This window comes from Rutilus rutilus, assembly GCF_951802725.1.
Source record: "Rutilus rutilus genome assembly, chromosome: 24".
In the NCBI taxonomy this organism is placed as follows: Eukaryota; Metazoa; Chordata; class Actinopteri; order Cypriniformes; family Leuciscidae; genus Rutilus; species Rutilus rutilus.
Genome location: NC_140228.1, coordinates 7,701,303 through 7,721,189, shown reverse-complemented (window position 1 = coordinate 7,721,189; position 19,887 = coordinate 7,701,303). Strand labels below are relative to the sequence as shown.

Genomic DNA, 19,887 nt, shown 5'->3' with positions numbered 1-19,887 from the left:
TTTAGAAATCATTCTAATATGATGATTCATTATCAAAGTTGGAAACAGTTCTGCTGCTTAATATTTTTTCATAACCTGTGATACTTTTTTAGGATACTTTGATGAATAAAAAGTAAAAAAAAAAAAAAAAAAGTAAAAAAAAGAAGCAAATGTTTTAAAAATAGAAATCTTTTGTAACAACAATATACACTACTGGTCAGTAATTTGGGGTCAGTAATTTTTTTTCTTTCTTTTTTTGAAATAAATCAATAAGCAATAATCAATTGTAAATTGTAATAATATATCACAATATTACACTTTTTTCTGTATTTTTGATCAAATAAATGCAGCCTTGATGAGCAGAAGAAACTTCTTTCAAAAACATTAAAAATAGTAATGTTTCCAAACTTTTGGCCTGTACTGTATATATAGCCTATATATATATAATTAATTAAATTATTATATTATTATTGTTTTAATAATAATATATTATATGATATAAAAGATTAATAATAAGTAGGCCTATTTAATTTGTCATTATATTATTTTTTATTTATGTTTACATTCTTTTTAATATTAATATAATTTTCTACTAAATACAATATTATATAGGCTAATATATTCTACTAAATACATTAATATATATAGCCTATCAAATACAGTAAAAATTGCCTATTGCCAAATAAATTAATAATATAGTGTATAATTTGAATATATAAATATTTTGTATTTATGTATTTATTTTCGTAGTAATATTTGAAATAACATTATATTTATTTATGTTTACATTATTTTGAAATATTAATATTATAAAACGTGGTAACCTGCATTTGTTACACACATAAACTGTACCGTAAACAGGCTATATCTAGGCCTACATCTCGTTTTACAGCTATATAATTTCCCTGTAGTGTTTGCCATGGTCAAGCTCTTTCATTAATAGAGGGGCACATCTGCTCCTCCGCCCCGACACCTCTACGTCACTAAACCTCCCTGCGCCGTTATGTCATTAGCATAGGGAGTGGACTATAAATGCAAGCCGAACCTCTGCAGTGGTCTCGGTTGGTCCGGACAGGGTGAAAGTAGACGCAGACTTCAACAACAACCCAGAACTAAAGGATTACAATGGCCAACCGAACAAGCACCTCTTCTTATAAAAGGATGTTCGGTGGGGAGCGAGAAGCGATGTCCCGGTCCAATTTTTCGAGTCGGCAGTACAGCAGCCCGGTGCGCACAACCCCACGCGTGTCCTACGGCGGCGGCGCGTCCTCCTCGTCCGTCTACATGAGCAGGGGCGTGAGGACGCGCTCCAGCGCGCCCCTGCCCAGGCTCGCCACCGATAAACTGGATTTCGGGCTCGCCGACGCCATCAACATCGAGTTCAAAACCAACCGAACCAATGAGAAAGCGCAGATGCAACATCTCAACGACAGGTTTGCCAGTTACATAGAGAAAGTGAGGTTTCTGGAGCAGCAGAATAAGATCTTGACGGCGGAGCTGGAGCAGATGAGGGGCAAAGGCGCGACCCGGATCGGGGATCTGTACGAGGATGAGATGAGGGAACTGCGGAGACAAGTGGATCAGCTCACCAACGACAAGGCCAGAGTGGAGGTGGACCGGGACAATATGGGAGAGGACATCCAGCGCCTCAAAGAGAAGTATGTCCAACTGACAAAAACTCATCAAAGTAAAAGAAATAAGTAAATAATAATAAAAAATAGGCTACATGTGGCAGGTGCACGTTCATACTTTTATAAAGGCAGTTTTTGCAAACTAGATTTTGGGTTTAGTCTAAATCAGATTATTGTCATTTCGCATTTAACATAAATTAATAATAAATAGGCTAACAAAAATGCATTCATAAAATATATAAGCTATAATATCATTTTTTAAATGTTGCATTTATACAACAAAACATGGAAGGCTATGCATTTTGGAGTAGACGGTCCAATGTTGTTTAAAATCCTAAAAGAATATAGCCTGTATAATCTTTAAATTTTCTTTCACTGTCACTGTAAAAAGTGATAATAGCTGTACATTTTAAGGAGCTATTTCTACCTGGTGATCCTTAAATTATTATTATTATTATTATTATTTTTTGCTGTGTAACATAAGATAGTCAGATTGATTAAATCATGGTTAATAAAAAATTCTTTTTTTAACAACAGAATTATATATTACCCCATTTATTTTTATTGTCAGTGTATTATGCTGTTTATTTCGCTCGGGACAAAGCTCTTCCTTATAGGCGGAGTTTTCTTTAAAATGATTTGTGCATAAGACAGTCAGGTTGATTCAGTCATGTTTAATAACATATTTTCACCTACATAAATATATGTTCCCCTTTTATTGCCTTTTTTTTTTTTTTTTTTTTTGGACGTGTAATATGATTAATTCACTCAGGATGAAGCTCTTCCTTATAGGCAGAGTTTTTTTCTTTACCAGGTCAAATAAAACCAAAATGTTGTCTAAAGTTTCATATTTCATATCTCCAGAATATGAAATGTGATTAAAAAAAAAACTGTATAAACCGTGGGTTAGTAAGAAAATATAGAAAGATTTTATAATCCTATGAAATATTTCTTTTAAAATCTGATTTGCTGAGGATCTATTTCTCCCTGACCTGACTTTTAAATGACTAAAAGTTAATTCAGTCAAATTAAATCATATTTATGACCTTAATAAAAGCAGTTAAATGTTACAACATTTTTACAGTGCAAGTTGATTCTGCATAAGAACAAAGCTCTTTGATTTTTTCTTTACCAGATTAAGACCTACCCATCATCAAATGAAAAGAAATTGATTTAAGTTTGATATCAAAGGCTTTATCTGGTGAACATATTTCGTTTGTGAGATGCTCCAGTGCATGAGTTGCTTGAGTGGGTTTGGCTGTGTTATGAGGGTGTGGCTTTGCTCAAATATTCATATCATTTTCAGACTTCAAGAAGAGATGGTTCTGAAAGAGGATGCTGAGAACAGCCTTCGGAGCTTCAGACAGGTATCCACTAACAACCACTTTTTAGGCATATTATTGGGCCTGATGTTTAATTGAGCGCCAGCACCAGTTGCATGTGATCAGTTAGCGTTCCAGTCAGTGTTTGCCAGCCTCCTCACAATAAAAGGGTCAGTGCAGGGCCTGGTCAAGCTGCCCTCTTATCCGGCATCAGATTCAGACACACAATTGAAAAGAGAGCTTTGTCTGAGAGCAGGCTGGGCGTTCATGACAATGCAAACTGTTGTACGAGTGGGAGGAGCCAGTATTTACCAGGGGACATTGGTGACTTATGGTCGCAGAGAAGAGGATGTGTGTGTGTGTGTGTGTGTGCGCGCTTTAAAGGGTGTCTGCCACCACCAGCTGCAGCTCTACAAACAATTAGCAGCAGGCGAGCTATTGTTACTTAATTCATTCAGGAATGGTTAGAAGTCTCGGGTCAGTGAGATTTTTCATTTTGAAAGAAATTAAATACTTTTATTCTGAAAGGATGCATTAAATTGATCAAAAGTGACAAAATTGTATCTATTTCAAATAAATGTTTTTCTTTTGAACTTTCTATTCATCAAAGAATCCTGAAAAAAAACGTATCATGGTTTCCTCGAAAATATTAAGCAGCACAACTGTTTTCAGCATTGATAAAAATAAGAAATGTTTCTTGAGCAGCAAATCAGCATATTAGAATGATTTCTGAAGGATCATGTGACATTGAAGACCAGAGTAGTGGCTGCCCATATGGTGAGACCTTAAAAAAAAAAAAACTAATCTTTTGACCGGTAGTGTATAATGTGATTCTTTTAGTGCAGAGAAATAGAAGAATGAAAAAAGGAACTGTGTGGAATTCAGATGAAGTCAAGGAAGCACAAGTTCAAAACAACATTTGATTTACAGCGTCCTTGTTACATGTAGTTACTGTAGTAATAACTAGAAATTATGCACAATTACATGCAACTAACCCTAAACCAACCCCTATTATTAACCCTAACCCTATAGTAAGTACATGTAGTATTACTCAGTAATTAAATGTATAATTACACTGTAGCACGGAGTCACGGACACCTTAAAACAAAGTGTAACCCAATATTTTTAGGAGAGATGTCTCCTAGGTTGGCACATAATTGATATATTTTACATGTGTTATGCCCACAGGATGTTGATAACGCCTCCCTGGCCCGACTGGACCTGGAGAGAAAGGTGGAGTCCTTGATAGAAGAGATCGCTTTCTTGAGGAAGCTTCACGATGAGGTACTGAACCACCTGGAGACAGAAACATCAAAAATGAGATCTCTTTAAAGGGGTGGTATAACGCCCTTTTCACAAGATGTAAAATAAGTCTTAGATGTCCCCAGATGTGTGTATGTGAAGTTTTAGCTCAAAATACCCCACAGATATTTTTATATAGCATGTTAAAATTGTCACTTTTTGAGAGTGAGCAAAAACGCACCGTTGTGTGTGTCCCTTTAAATGCAAATGAGCTGCTGCTTCCGGCACAGAGGGCGGAGCTTCATCAGCTTGCACTCACAAAGACATGCACTGAAAATTTCAAAAACTTTAAGCATTTTATGTTCAAACCGGATTCAGACAATGATGGAGAGACTCAAGAAGAAGTGACAACATATAGAAGCAACAGGACATTTCTGAATGGTTAGTTGATGAATTTATGTAGCTTATGTGTAGTTATCTTCTAGTCATTGATTAGCATATTCTGTCTTGATAATCTATAAATCGTGTTCAGGGGGTGGGGTTTATGTAAATTCTAGGGTTGGTTATGTCACTAACCCGGGAGGAATGTCGTGTAGTCCCTACCAGCCATTTGTTGTAGTCCTTAAAAAGCGATTTCTTTAAAAGCAAATATCTCCCTTTGCTTTGAACTTTGAGCTTTGTAACTTTGCAGTTGTTCGTTATGCTCAAACAGCAACATTACACACTAACTAAAGTAAGAAAAGTGAAATCATGATCAACCACCCCTTTAATATCTCACTTGTTTCTCATTGATGACAATAACATTAAATGCAAATGACAATTTTCACAGATTTTGCTCCTGACAAAAAGACCCCAATAATCGCATATGCGTCTCAGAATAGATATCAGTCATGTCTCAGATTATCTGAGCAATACTATCCACATTATGTTTATAGATTTAGAAGGAGAAGCATCTGAGACAAAGCTGACACTTAAAAGAAACAACTCAGAATCTCCTGAGCTATTAAAAGATCAAATAAAATGAATTGAATTTCCTCTGGGAATTCAACTCTTCTGCTCACAGTCCTGGTTTTCTGGCCGACTGACTCTTTTGTTGGGCTTGTTAATATCAGGGGATTGTCAGGCATGTGTGACCGGCTGCCATAGTGATTAAATGGGTTGTGGAAACGGGAGTAATTCCAAGAGAATAAAGCTGAGACATTGTTTCAGGATCAGGACGTACACAGTACATTAGTTCAGGGCTAATAAACTATCGCTACTTTATTTCAGCCATATTTGTTCTGTTTGCATTCAAATCAAAAACTAAAAATGACATCTACACTAAAAAGTTTGGGATCAGTAAGGTATTATTATTCTTTTTTTAATACTTTATTCTGCAATGATGCATTAAATTGATAAAAAAGTGACAGTAAAGACATTTTTAATGTTATCGGCTGTTCTTTTGACCTCTGTTCATCAAAGAATCCTGAAAAAAGTGCATCACAGTTTCCACATAAAGTGTTTTCAATATTTATAATAATAAGAAATAATTCTTGAGCATCAAATCAGCATGTAAGAATGATTTCTGAAGGATCATGTGACACTGAAGACTGGAGTAATTATGCTGAAATTTCAGCTTTTCCATTACAGCAATAAAATTAAAACATTAAATATGAAAAATATTTCACAATATTATTGTTTTTACTGTATTTTTGATCAACTAAATGCAGCCTTGGTGACTTCTTTTCAGACCCCAAACCTTTGAACGGTACAAACTGTGTTTTTCCGACATCTCCTCAGGAACTTGCCGAAATCCAGATCCAGATGCAGGAGCAGCATGTGCAGATTGATATGGAAGTGTCCAAACCTGACCTCACCGCTGCCCTGAAAGACGTTCGGCAGCAGTACGAGACTCTGGCTTCCAGGAACATCCAGGAATCTGAGGAATGGTACAAATCCAAGGTCAGTATCTCAGCTAATCGTTTTTCCATCACAACAATAAACAATCATGCATTATAAAATTCATTTTTATAATAAGGAAAAAACTTTCCCATATTCCATTATCTTTCTCTATATCTAAAGTTGTGCAACCAATTTCAAATCAGATCAGCAAGAATAAACATGTTTTGTCCCAACCACATGTTGTTAGGCCTGTGTATTTCAGATACACTACTACATTTACCATACGTTTCACAGACAAGGCTTAAATGCATGTTTGAGACTACTGTAAAAGCAACTTGCACTGTCACATCTAAAAATATTTCAGTGCCATTGTTTTGTCTCAAGATGCACACCAGTAATGTTTTTGTCTAAGACATGTTTATTAAAGCTACTTTAATTGAACTAAAGCCTAATCCTGGTTTAATCTAAGCCCTGTCTGTGAAACCAGGCCTTACAAAACATTTAGATTTGAAGAGTCTGAGCTGCTATGCAAATTTTATAGCTCTGTTACTGTATGTGTATTTATATTTCTCCAAATAAAAAGTTGATGAACATCTATTAAATCTCCTGAGATACTAAAGAACAACAAATGAACAATGAAACAATAAAACAAAGGATCATTTAGCATTATTGTGAGTGGAAGTGCTGCTGATCTTGTAAGACAGTGTGAGATGTTTAAGGAATGAGTAAGTATCGACTCAGACGTGGCAGATGGTCGACGTAGAGGATTTCGAGACCATCTGCTCTTGTGTCACAGTATTGATCTTCCTAATGGACCTATTGATCTATTAGCCTAGATCTTCAAACTTGAAACTAGCACAATCAGTGTCATTCAGTGGTAAACAGAAAACAAAAGAGAGAGGCAGATGGAGCTTTATCTTTATCCTAATCTTGGACTTTCTCTTTCTTTGTAGTTTGCTGACCTGTCAGAAGCTGCTGCCCGCAACAACGACGCGATGCGTCTGGCCAAGCAGGAGGCCAATGACTACCGTCGCCAGCTTCAGTCTCTCACCTGCGACTTAGAAGCTCTTAAGGGAACTGTGAGTGCTGGAGAAGATTATATTAACATCAGTGTTATTTTAGGATCATTGAGATAATATACAAGCTAACAGGGAACGTTCTCAGAACGCCATAGTAACGTTCCAGTAACATTAATAGAATGTTAGTTAAAAGTTATCTGGTCTTTAATAATGTTCTCAAAACGTCACAAAAACATTATTTATAAATAGTTCATGGAGCGTTTCTTACTGAAATATTTTAGTTAGACGTTTGTCTAACATTTTTTACATGTGACTACTTGTTTCGGAATGTTCAGAGAACATTCAAAAGTAACACTTCCATAATGTTTGAAGAAAGATCAAACGGAATGTTCCTTTAACATTCGCATAACCAAGAAAAAATGTTTAAAACATATTTGAACGTTCATAACTTTACTTACTTTACTTTCTTTTTACTTTTATACTTTATTAGTCCCATCACTGGGAAATTTGTCTTGGACAACGTGCAAAGTCTCTACATACAAAACAACATACAGTACCAGTCAAAAGTTTGGAAACACTACTATTTTTAATGCTTTTGCAAGAAGTCTCTTATGCTCATCAAGCCTGCAGTTAAAAAAAAAAAAAAAAAAAAAAAACAGTAATATTATGAAATATTATTACAATTTAAAATAATGGTTCTCTTTTTTAATATACTTTAAAATGTAATTTATTTTTGTGATGCAAAGCTGAATTTTCATCAGCAAGTACTCCAGTCTTTGGTGTCTTATGATCCTTCAGAAATCATTCTAATATGATAATTTGATACTCAGTTATTATCAATGATGGAAACAGTTGTGCTGTTTAATATATTTTTTTGGAATACTTTTTTCAGGATTCATTGATGAGTAAAACGTTAACAGCATTTATTCATAAAAACAGCATTTATTCAAAATAAAAACATTTCTAACAATATAAATCGTTACCATCACCTTTTATCAATTTAACGCATCCTTGTTGAATTAAAGTACTAATTTCTTTAAAAAAAAAAAGTTATTGTTCCCAAACGTTTGAACGGTAGTGTATATTGTTACAAAAGATTTCTATTCTAAATAAATACAGTTCTTTTTAACTTTTTATTCATCAAATAATCCTGAAAAAAGTATCTCAGGTTATAAAAAAATATTAAGCAGCACAACTGTTTCCAACATTGATCATAAATCAGCATATTAGAATGATTTCTGAAGGATCATAAGACACCAAAGACTGGAGTACTTTCTGATGAAAATTCAGCTTTGCATCACAAAAATAAATTACATTTTAAAGTATATTAAAAAAGAGAACCATTATTTTAAATTGTAATAATATTTCATAATATTACTGTTTTTTTTTTTTTTTTTTTTTTTTTTTTAACTGCAGGCTTGATGAGCATAAGAGACTTCTTTCAAAAGCATTAAAAATAGTAATGTTTCCAAACTTTTGACTGGTACTGTACATTAAAAGCAAATAGAAATAAGTGAAATTAAATACATAAAAACATAATGGCAAACTTTATGAGAATATTAGCAAAATGGGCTTAGAACATATCTTTGTTAGCTGGGATATATATATATAATATATATATGCGATTAATAGCATCTAACATAAAAGTTTGTGTATATATATTATTATACTTATATATATATTATATATATTTGTGTGTCTGTGTGTGTATATATATATATACAGTGCAATGCATAAGTTAATACACCCATGCTAAAGTTGACTAAAAAGAGGAATAAAAAATCATCTTTTGGAAATTGAACTTAATGCCTTAATTAAAAAAAATTGGAAAAATCCAACCTTTAAGGACACCAATTTTCTTTGTGAATGAATAATGTATCGTAAATAAATAAATGTTCTTCCTTAAAATACAGGGTGCATAAGTTAGTACACCCCTATGTTAAATTCCCATAGAGGCAGGCAGATTTTTATTTTTAAAGGCCAGTTACTTCATGGATCCAGGCATGGTTTTTGGCATTGGCATGGTTTTATTTCAGTTAGCCTAAAAGCTAGTTTGATTTGCATTGAGAGCAATGCAAATCAAACTAGCTTTTAGGCTAACTGAAATAAAACCATGCCAATCTCTAGGTATGGTGAAGGCTATGTGATGATGTGGGGCTATTTTAATTCCAAAGGCCAAGGGAACTTTATCAGGATGCATAGTATCCTGGATCCATGAAGTAACTGGCCTTTAAAAATAAAAATCTGCCTGCCTCTATGGGAATTTAACATAGGGGTGTACTAAGTGGGCAGTGGGCAGTCAAGGACTAGTGGTTAGGGAGTTGGACTGGTAACCCAAAGGTTGCTGGTTCGATTCCAGAACTGGTGGGAAATGACTGAGGTGCCCTTGAGCAAGGCACCTAACCCCTAATCGCTCCCCGGGCGCCACACAAAGGCTGCCCGCTGCTCTGGGTGTGTGTATCCACGTTTGCAGTGTGTGTGTGTTAACTACTCACTACTCTGCTCCTAATGTGTGTGCATTAACTTGGATGGGTTAAATGCAGAGGTCAAATTCCAAGTATGGGTTACCATACTTGGCCGTCACGTGTCACTTTCACTTTCTTTCACTTTCACTAACTTATGCACCCTGTATTTTAAGGAAGAACATTTATTTATTTACGATACATTATTCATTCACAAAGAAAATTGGTGTCCTTAAAGGTTGGATTTTTCCTAATTTATTTAATTAAGGCATTAAGTTCAATTTCCAAAATATGATTTTTTATTCCTCTTTTTAGTCAACTTTAGCATGGGTGTATTAACTTATGCATTGCACTGTATATATATATATATATATATATATATATATATATATACAGTATATGTCTGTGTGTGTACACATATATTATATAAGCACAAACTTTTATGTTAGATGCGATTAATCGCGATTAATCAATTTGACAGCACTATTTTATTTATTATTAAATGACAAAAATGTGTTTTTTATTTTATTTTATGGTTTTAGTTAACTATAATAACCCTGATTAGCATTTATTAAAGTGCTTTATATTATGGCTGCTTAAATGTCAAATTATCGGATCCATAATTTCAGAATGAGTCCATGGAGCGTCAGATGAGAGAGATGGAAGATAACTTTTCCATGGAGGCATCCGGTTACCAGGACAGCATCGGCCATCTAGAGGAGGATATCCGTAACATGAAGGATGAGATGGCGCGTCATCTACGTGAATACCAGGATCTGCTGAATGTTAAAATGGCCCTGGATATTGAGATCGCCACCTACAGGAAGCTGCTGGAAGGGGAAGAAAGCAGGTGAATTCTTGCTTGTGCATGTTTATAGTATGTTCTCTTTAAAGGTGCACTCAACATGGACTTACATAATGACACTTAGTGGAATAAATGCAGCATCAAGAAAACAATAGCTGATTCAAAAACTCTGATTCATCCAGTAGTCTTTATGAGTGAGTCATTGAATCATTCATTCAAACCATTGTTTTTTAAAATAATACATTCAAATTAATAAAATAAAAACATTTACTATTTATATACGTTGTATTAATATTGTGAATGAGCTTTTTTATATATATTTTCAGTTTTCTTTTTAATTTTAATTAAATTATTAGTAATTTTGATAAATGTTTTTGTCATTTTTATTCGTTTTTAAAATATTACTATTTAGGTTTAATTTTTTCCAGTTATAATTTCAGTTCAGTTTTAGTTTCTAAACATTTCTAATTGTCCTTTTAGTTTACGTTTTTCATTAATACTTATTTTATTTCAATTGACAAAAAATGTTTTTATCAGTTTTAGTTTCAGTTGACATTATCATTAACTAAAACTAGAACTAATGAAAGCATTTTTAACCCTGTTAACTAGACAATTTTATTATAATTAAAATTAATATTCTGTGAGCAAAAGAAAAAGTGAATAGTATTCAGCTGGTCACTTGATCTCAACATGTCAGCTCTTAAAGTGGCCTATAATGTAAATAAATATATAAATATATCTTTCAAAAGTACTATTTAGTTCTTTAGGGCTAAAACTTTTTAATGGGGAAAAAATACTGAGTGGAAATTTAAGACTTGATGTTTTTGACTTGACATTGGTTTTTACACATCATTTCTCTCTTTATTTCTCTCAAGGATCACCACACCATTTCCCAACATCACATCATTAACCCTTCGAGGTACAGTATGCTTCAGATCATCCTTATGAATGTCGTGAACGTTAGGGAAAACAATGCTGAATGTAAATAATGTATGACAACTAACTAAAAAACATGCAGAATTATTATACTATAGTAAAATGAATAGGCTTATCAACTTTTAAAACAGCCAAGAAGATGCTTCACATGTCCCATATATTGTGTTAAAATTGCATCCAATCATATCAAATCAAATACATGTTTACATGCAGTCGGAATAAACATGGTTTGAGTATAAAACCATTGAAATTCAACATTAATTTAGAAATCAAAATGGTACATTTTCCTATTGAGCCCAAGTGAATAGCTTTGCATATTTTTGGGCTTATTACCCTTTGAAGCACAATCACACTTTTATGATGAAATGACTATATTTGGATTGATATTCTGCCTGCAGAGTCCATGAGCGAAATCAGACCTAAGATAGACCACCAGTCAAAGAAAGTGGTGATAAAGACTATCGAGACAAGAGATGGACATGTGAGTGGCATGCAAAGAGTTTTTTATAAAAGATATTACGTTTTTATATGAAAATGATAACCTTTTGACCTTTCGATCATCACAGATAATTAACGAGTCTACCCAAAACGAGGATGATGAATGAACCGCATGTGTACCTGTGACCAGTAGGGGCACTAGAGAGCTGAAGATCCACGCTGGAGTAGAAGAGGAAGAGAATGAAGTTTCTTTTGTTGTTTCTGTTAAGAGTAAAAAAGAAAAACAGCTTTAAGTGCCTTTTTTTTGCATTGCCAGATTAGAGCGGTATGTTAATAGAGCTGTACTAGAGCTGAAAAGGCAACATAGGCCACTGAGTAAACCAGCTTTAACCAGGTTTATGTTTACCACAAAGTCTGTAGTTTACACTGTTGAAGACCACAGCTATACACTGCTTCAACTTTTTCTGTTGTGTATAATTATTGCAAATGACCAAAAACTTGATGAACTTGTGTCTCTTTCACCATAAGACCAAACTGTCAACAAATTTACACAAATTCAATAAACCTTTTAAAGTACAATCAGATTCATTCTTTTATAAACAGTATTTGTCTTCCATTTTCGATGTGCAAAATGAACTGAACTTTGAGGGGCTTTTTCAAATGCTTCTCTGTTGTGCAGTAAAAACCTTCCCTGTCATAAAAATAAACAGATTAGCAGGATCTATCCAGGCAACGAGCAACACAACATTTCTATGATTTAATTAAAGGTAGTTTGTTGGACACAATCATTAGTCCAAATGAGATCATCTCCTTTAGTGATTAGTTCTCTGCGTGCTTAACTAGCTGAATATCAATACCCAGTTGCAAGACATCCACATTCTTTTTTAGAGTGGATTTAAAAAAAATTGTCATCATGTTATCATATGAATTTCACTAAATGCTTACCTTGAAAACCCAAATCCATTTCTTCTTGAGGGTGAAAGGAAAGGGCAAAAACCAGGCAAATGATGACAATCTTAAAGAAGGATTTTGCACATTGGCATTGATATGCAGGATCAATATATTAAAAAAAAAACTCTGTTGAAATTAAACCAATATCTCTTTTTTTTCTGTTGCCTTCACCTAAATAAAATCACATTTGAATAATTATTTTAGACTGAGGAAATCCAGACATTCTGTCAGATGAACATCCTGCATGGAATAATCGAATTAAAATTGGAATACTTCATGTTTTAATTCAATTATGCTTATTCCTATATAATATTTACAGGGTTAAGGTAATTAAAACATGCTGTTTACATCGCCTAATGAAGTCATTAGTATGTAAATGGCACCGTTCCACATCCTGTTCCATTTCTAGTCCAAGTCTTTTACTCGTCTGCCCTCTAGTGGACATTGGTTTCAATTGCACGTGGGTGGAGAACGTATAAGGATATACTATAATAAAAGACCGGGTTTCACAGACAGGGTTTAGATTAAGCCAGGATTAGGCCTTAGTTCAATTAAGGACATGCAAGTAGCTTTTATAAGCATGCCATAGAAAAGAAAAGAAAAACTTTACTGGTGTGCATCTTGAGACAAAACAATGGCACTAACATATTTTAAGATATGTCAGTGCAAGTTACTTTCAGTTAAGACAGCTCAGACATGCATTTTAGTCTGGGACTATGGCTTGTCTGCATGTGATACCGGGGGAAATGTAGCTGTCTGGTGGTGCATGTATGGTGAAAACCAAGAATTAGCATATAGCAGAATGAACAATTATAATACCTTTCAATAAAGAGGAACCAGAAAGCACTACACACAGAAGCGTAACTTTAGCATAAGACCAGGAAGAAAAGAAACAGAGGTCTTAAATACACTGAGCATGATAATCAATGGAACAGGGAACAGGTGTGTAACTAATAAGAAACCATGACAACTAATGAAGAACTCGGGCAAAACAGTGACAAGAAAAACTACGACTAGAAACTAAACAAGACAAAGAAACAGAACATGACCGTGACAGCTGCGTTCATGAATGAAATAACTTGCAGTAGGCCTATTCTTTTAATATTTTTTTTAGGTTATTAATCCAAATTAAATTTTAAAATTTTAAAATCCATTTTTTTGTCAGAATCAATCCAAGAGCACCATAATTTCATAATGGGCTGAGAATTTAGAGGAAAACATTTTCGAGATAGTGTATAAACTCGCAATTTCAAGAAATCGGAATTGTGATATGTAATCTCAGAACTGAGGGAAAAAATACACGCAATTTAAAAAAAAAGAAAAAAAGGCTGAATTGTAAACTAACAATTTCAAGAAAAGAAGTTAAAATTGTGTGATGTAAACTCAGAATTGCAAGAAAAAAAAGTCAAAATTGCGAGAAATAAAGTCAGAACCCTTGGAATAAATAAAAAAAATATTCCAAATTTTTTATTAATTTAGGGAAAAAAAATTGTAAATTTAATTTTTTTAGTTTTTGACTCAAATTGCGAGTTTGTATGACAGAATTGCGAGGTGTTAACTCAAAATTGGAAGAAATATACTAGACATTGTGAGAAATAAAGTCAGAACCCTTGGAATAAAAAATATATATATTCCAAAAGATTTAATACATTTAGAAAAAAAAAATTATTTTACATTTAAAATTTTGAGTTTTTGACTCAAATTGCGAGTTTGTATGTCAGAATTGCGAGGTGTTAACTCAAAACTGGAAGAAATATCCTAGAAATTGTGAGAAATAAAGTCAGAATTGTGTGAGAAATAACGCAAATACCTTTATTATTATTTCTTTTCAGAAAAATGGCAGAAACTCACTTCCCATTGTGCACCACTTGGAATAAAAACTGATTGAGGACAAGCACATTATTCAAAACGTGAAAACAAATGTTGATATGTTGTTTGCAATGCAATGACATTCATGTATGAGTGGTTTAGGCATCAGAATACTTTTTGGACCTACTGTACATACATTTGTAGTTCTTCTTAGCTCTTCTATCTCAAACGTCTGATATGAAGATGCATCTTGATTAATGAAACTGTACTGTTTCTCCCTTTTTACACTGTTTTATTAAGTGGAAGGCAGGAAGGATTGATCTGGGCTTGATTACAATCATGAAGACACTGGGTCTGATGAGAAGAAATTGCTGCGTCTTTAATCACTAATAGTATAATTGAAAAAGTGATGATTGACAAAGACAGAAAGGCCACAAGAAGCAGCGAAAGAAGAAAGAAACTCAGAAGATTTTTCCTTAAATTGAAAATGTATCCGTGCGTGTGTCTCTTACCGTAAAACTGGAACATGACATGGACAATTCAGCCTTTTAAACTGTGTTTAACAAACTCCAGTATGGTAGTGTCTGACTGGTGTTGTTCAGATTCAGTAATTCCAGGTCTATAGCAGCTGCAGGGACACACATCTCAGACGGACCTGCTGTTCCATTACAGATTTCATTATCTCCTCCAGAAACACTGTGAAGGGCAATCTGTGTCACCAGCAGGGATTTAGGGGAATCAAGAGAGATACACGAAAGAGAGGGAGCATTGGGATGGTCTCTAGAGAGACGTCTGTCAAAACAGAGAATATTGCTTTTTACAAACCAACAAATGCGATAATGAATCTACAAAACAAGCTCATGAACATTCATGGCAGCGCAGGTACTCATAATTCTATCTGAATTAAGATTTCAATGTGTTCTTAAAACTTTATACGGATACAGAGGCCAAAAATGATGTCCAATACAGGAAAATTGACATCTTCACCCTTTATTCAAATGTTTTTGTTCAAGATTGTGTAAGCATATTGCGTAGCTTTGCTTGGAGTCAATTGGTTTATTATTTATTATTATGGTCATACAAAGAAATTGTGCATATGCAAAAACAACAAAGAACTAAAAAATTAAAAACAATAACTGAATATGTTGTAGTCAATGCATGTTCCTGTGAGCTTTTAGGTTATTTTTATCATAAAACCTGTACAGTAGCTGTAGTTTACGGAAGCGTATTGCATTCACTTGAGGAAAAATATTCTACTCTGTTTTTCTGAATTAACGAGTTAATTATCTCAGAATTACGAGATAATTTTTCATGAAAAAAGTTTTTGCTCTGTTTTTCTGAATTAACGAGTTAATTATCTCAAAATTATGAGATACATTTTTCTTGAAATAAAATGTATTTGCTCTGTTTTTCTGAATTAATGACTTAATTATCTCATAATTCTGAGATAATTAACTCAATAATTCAGAAAAACAGAGCAAAAACTTTTATTCATTAAAAATTACCTCATAATTCTGAGATAATTAACTCGTTAATTCAGAAAAACAGAACAAAATATTTTTTTATGAAAAATGATCTCATAATTCTGAGATAATTAACTCAATAATTCTGAAAAACAGAGCAAATACATTTTATTTCAAGAAAAATGATCTCATAATTTTGAGATAATTAAGTCATTAATTCAGAAAAACAGAGCAAAAACTTTTTATTCATGAAAAATTATCTCGTAATTCTGAGATAATTAACTCGTTAATTCAGAAAAACAGAGTAGATTATTTTTCCTCAAGTGAATGCAATACGCTTCCGTAGTAGTTTTCCCTTTTTTTGCAAAATAAGTTTGTCAGATAAATGCCTTAACCAAGTTTAATGTTTTGCTCTTCCCTCATATTAAAAATAATAAAAAAATATAAAATATTTTTCTCACATTTTGATGGTTTAATCAAACTTCACTGTAAAAAGTGAACAGTTGGATCAACTTAAAAAAATTACTTCAATTGGTAACACCTAAAGAAATTAAGTTTTCTCAACTTAAATTATCACGTTTTATCGTGAAAAACGTGATAATTTAAGTTGAGAAAACTTTATTTCTTTAGGTGCCAATTGAAGTAATTTTTTAAAGTTGATCCAACTGTTCACTTTTTACAGTGTTGTATGGTCATTAAAACAAATATGCACCCTAGGGACATCACTTTTGCCCACTATATGTCAACTTTTAAGTTACTTTGGAATTTTTTATTGTTTTGCAGAACAGAAAAAAAGTGGCTGAGAATTGCAACTGCAATACTTTTTTATTAGCTGACTCAACATTCTGTTGACAAATATTTTATATAATGACAGCTAAACTGTCTGTTGCCCTGAGCAACTGATTTTCTATAGTGCTAGTTCATGTATTTTCTACCGCTCTGTGGTTACTTTCTTCTCACATAATATAACAATTTTAATATAACATAATATGAATAATACATCAATTTTTGTACTATTATTTGGTAGCCACATAAGAAGCATTATAATGAACAGCTGATCTGAATGGATTATTACTTTAATTGCATGTATTTTGTGTACAAAACACATTTTCGGAAGAAAAAAAAAGGCGACAAAAACCATGCCTCACAAATAAATATATTTTTGTGAGGCTGAAAGAACGATAATTACATTTATATCTTATAAAACATCTAGTTTTTTAATGTGAAAGCAAGTTAAATACTGTAAAGAGTGTTATCATTCTGGTCACCAAAGGACTGATAAGGTCTTTTTTACTTTATTCTACAGATATATTGTGATTATAACTGGCTCAGAGTGAACTTTGAGAGAGTTTGTGCCCAGATGGGTTTAATAACCTCAGGCACCGTACATGTTCTGTGTTCTGTGCCTTTTGTGGCTAATTCATGCACTCACTGCTGTCGAGTCTGTATGAATCTGTAATGTGACATTACAGTTAAGAGGTCAAGGTTTTGGGGCAGAGAAAAGAGACTTCACTGCTAAAGCCTGTGGTCAGTGGCACGTATGAATGCTGTTTTCAAAACCAGCTTAACTGCTGCTAGCCACCAACCAAATGAAAAGGCCATCAAGGTCAACTGCTTCTAGCCAAAGTCATAAGTCAAATTAGTGGGAAGGAAGGAAGGTCAAAGGTTAAAGGAGCCTTGAGCAGACATTGTCTGAATTTGGAACAACATACTTCATTAGAAATGATAGAAAATCACTGTATATGGTGCATTTAGCCTTAATCATTAATAAAAGCTGATGAACGTCTTTTAAATGACATACCCAAATAAAGCTATGAAAGGTTAAATGAAACATTTGTTAAAGAGCACAGTTGTGTTCCAAAAGTAAAAATCCCATTCATTTTCTCCATTGGGAAACAGATTTAGTTTAACCAGATATCAGCTATTATGAACATGTAGAAAATACTGCACAAATGTATTACAGTTTGAACAGATCCATCAGAAACGGCTACCTCTTGGGGTTTTGCACGGCACCGTAACTAGACCATTTTGTGAGCAAATGTTTGTACATTGACTTATATTCTGACAAAAATAAAACTTTCTGCAAGCTATATACATAGCATAACATTATGTTAATATTAAAGTAGGCCTACAAAGACACATTCTAGACATTTCAGCATTGGCTGACGAGGCACAGAAGAGCTCAATGGAGCTTTATTCGTGTTTGACATGCGGTGGCCTTAATAATGATGAGCGTTTCTGAGCAACTTCTTCCTCTGCGTGAGACAAGGGCTAATTGCTAGGGATGAGGCTTTAATTATCATAGACCTTGATGAAACACTCGTTTTCTTGTTTAACTCTCAGCTATGAGACCAGAATTAATTGCAGTGTTCAAGAGGGGCAAAGTAATCAGAGAAGCATTATAACTAAGTTCTGGTGTCAGATATAATAACACAAAAGATAGCTGTCTGCTTCAGAACGCACTTTACAGAGAAAAGAAGAAGCATGCTTTGAGTTCACTAAATTAGAGGTTTACATCATTTCGAATCGCTACTGTCTTATTGATTCCAGAAACTGAAAATGTTTTTTATTGCTTGGCAAATGTTACCCATTAATAGCTTGCTTAAGATTAGTTGAAAACAACATGCATTCAAGGGCCCTATCTTACACCCGGCGCAATGCAAGTATCCTTTGCTAGTTTCAGCCCGACGCAGTTATCATTTTCACGTCCTGCGCCACGTTGTTTAAATAGCAAATGCATTTGCGCCCATGGGCGTGCTGGTCTGAAAATGAGGTGTGTTCAGGCGCATTGTTGGACCGTTGCTATTTTGAGGCAACTGAAATAGACTGCGCCATTGAGTATTTTTATTTTTTTATTTTTTTTATTTAAAGAGCGCATTAGTAATGTGCGTCTATAAGGTGGGTCCACAGCGCATTCTGCTTATTAAACACACAGGGATGCACAGCAGCACATAAACATGCCAAATATTAAAATTAAAAGGATTACAATGTAAAGGATTATTATTGTGTACATAAAGATATGGTAAACAACACTTTCGGTATATCTATATAATGAGTTACACAAACTTAATTTGATACTGAGTTGTCGTAGACATTGTCTGGCAGTTAGCAAAGTGCATCTCAACTTATTTTGCTTCAGGACTTCATGACACTGGAAATGAATTGAAATACACATCATTGTTCAAAAGTAAACAAAAATGTCTTTAAAATTAAACACTGGAAGCAAATATTGCTGGTTTTTGAGGATGTGGGTTTGTCACATGACTGGTCTGTGTTACCATCTGCCTAATTTGGCAAGCTTTTAACAGGTGACACATGAATGTGTGCCAAAATATTGTGTGAGTCATCAACTAAACATGTGGAAACTAAAGCATTTTCTCCATCCTTTTATAAGCCAGTAATATTAGCCACAGATACACAGTGCTGCATTGTGACCAGAGATTGGGCAGAATACTTAAACATGGCCTCATGGGATAGTGAAGTGTCCATATCCACACTTCAGAATCTCGTTGGAAGTAGAAGGTCATCATCAGGTACTTTTTGCCTAAAGAAGTACTGTGAATTCGGACATACTTCTTTTGTCACATACACTGTTTTTCGCCTACTATATAATAGGGAAGTATGTGATTTCGGATGCAGCCGATGAACTGTGATTACATTGCCTTCAGAGTCGTTCATTTCCAGGGTAGAAAAATCTTTGCATGTGTTCACTTTCAAATTCCTCTGTATCATCAACAACAGATGACTGTTAAAAGTTTAATTTTTAAGGTTCAGACTAAAGACGAGAGACAGCTAGGTGTTATTAGTACTTGAATACACCTTGTGGTGCAACCTGAACACATCGTCAGTGATGCTCCTGGGGTCATAGGGTGTTTCGGGTCTTACATCAGACACCCTTACCCGGGCGACCCAGCCGGGGGTGATCAGTCCAGGTAGCGCCCTACGCCAC

At 34.0% G+C, this 19,887-nt stretch overlaps 1 protein-coding gene across 1 annotated transcript; it reads left to right on the top strand.

The window, feature by feature from the left end:
• Positions 1-993: 993 nt before the first annotated feature.
• On the top strand, positions 994-12,294 carry vim (vimentin). Its single transcript, XM_084398495.1, has 9 exons — positions 994-1,637; positions 2,917-2,977; positions 4,121-4,216; positions 5,954-6,115; positions 7,009-7,134; positions 10,166-10,386; positions 11,217-11,260; positions 11,676-11,758; positions 11,844-12,294. The coding sequence occupies exons 1-9, from the start codon at positions 1,105-1,107 to the stop codon at positions 11,880-11,882; spliced, it is 1,365 nt and encodes a 454-aa protein (XP_084254621.1). The 5' UTR covers positions 994-1,104; the 3' UTR covers positions 11,883-12,294.
• The last annotated feature ends 7,593 nt before the right edge of the window (positions 12,295-19,887 follow it).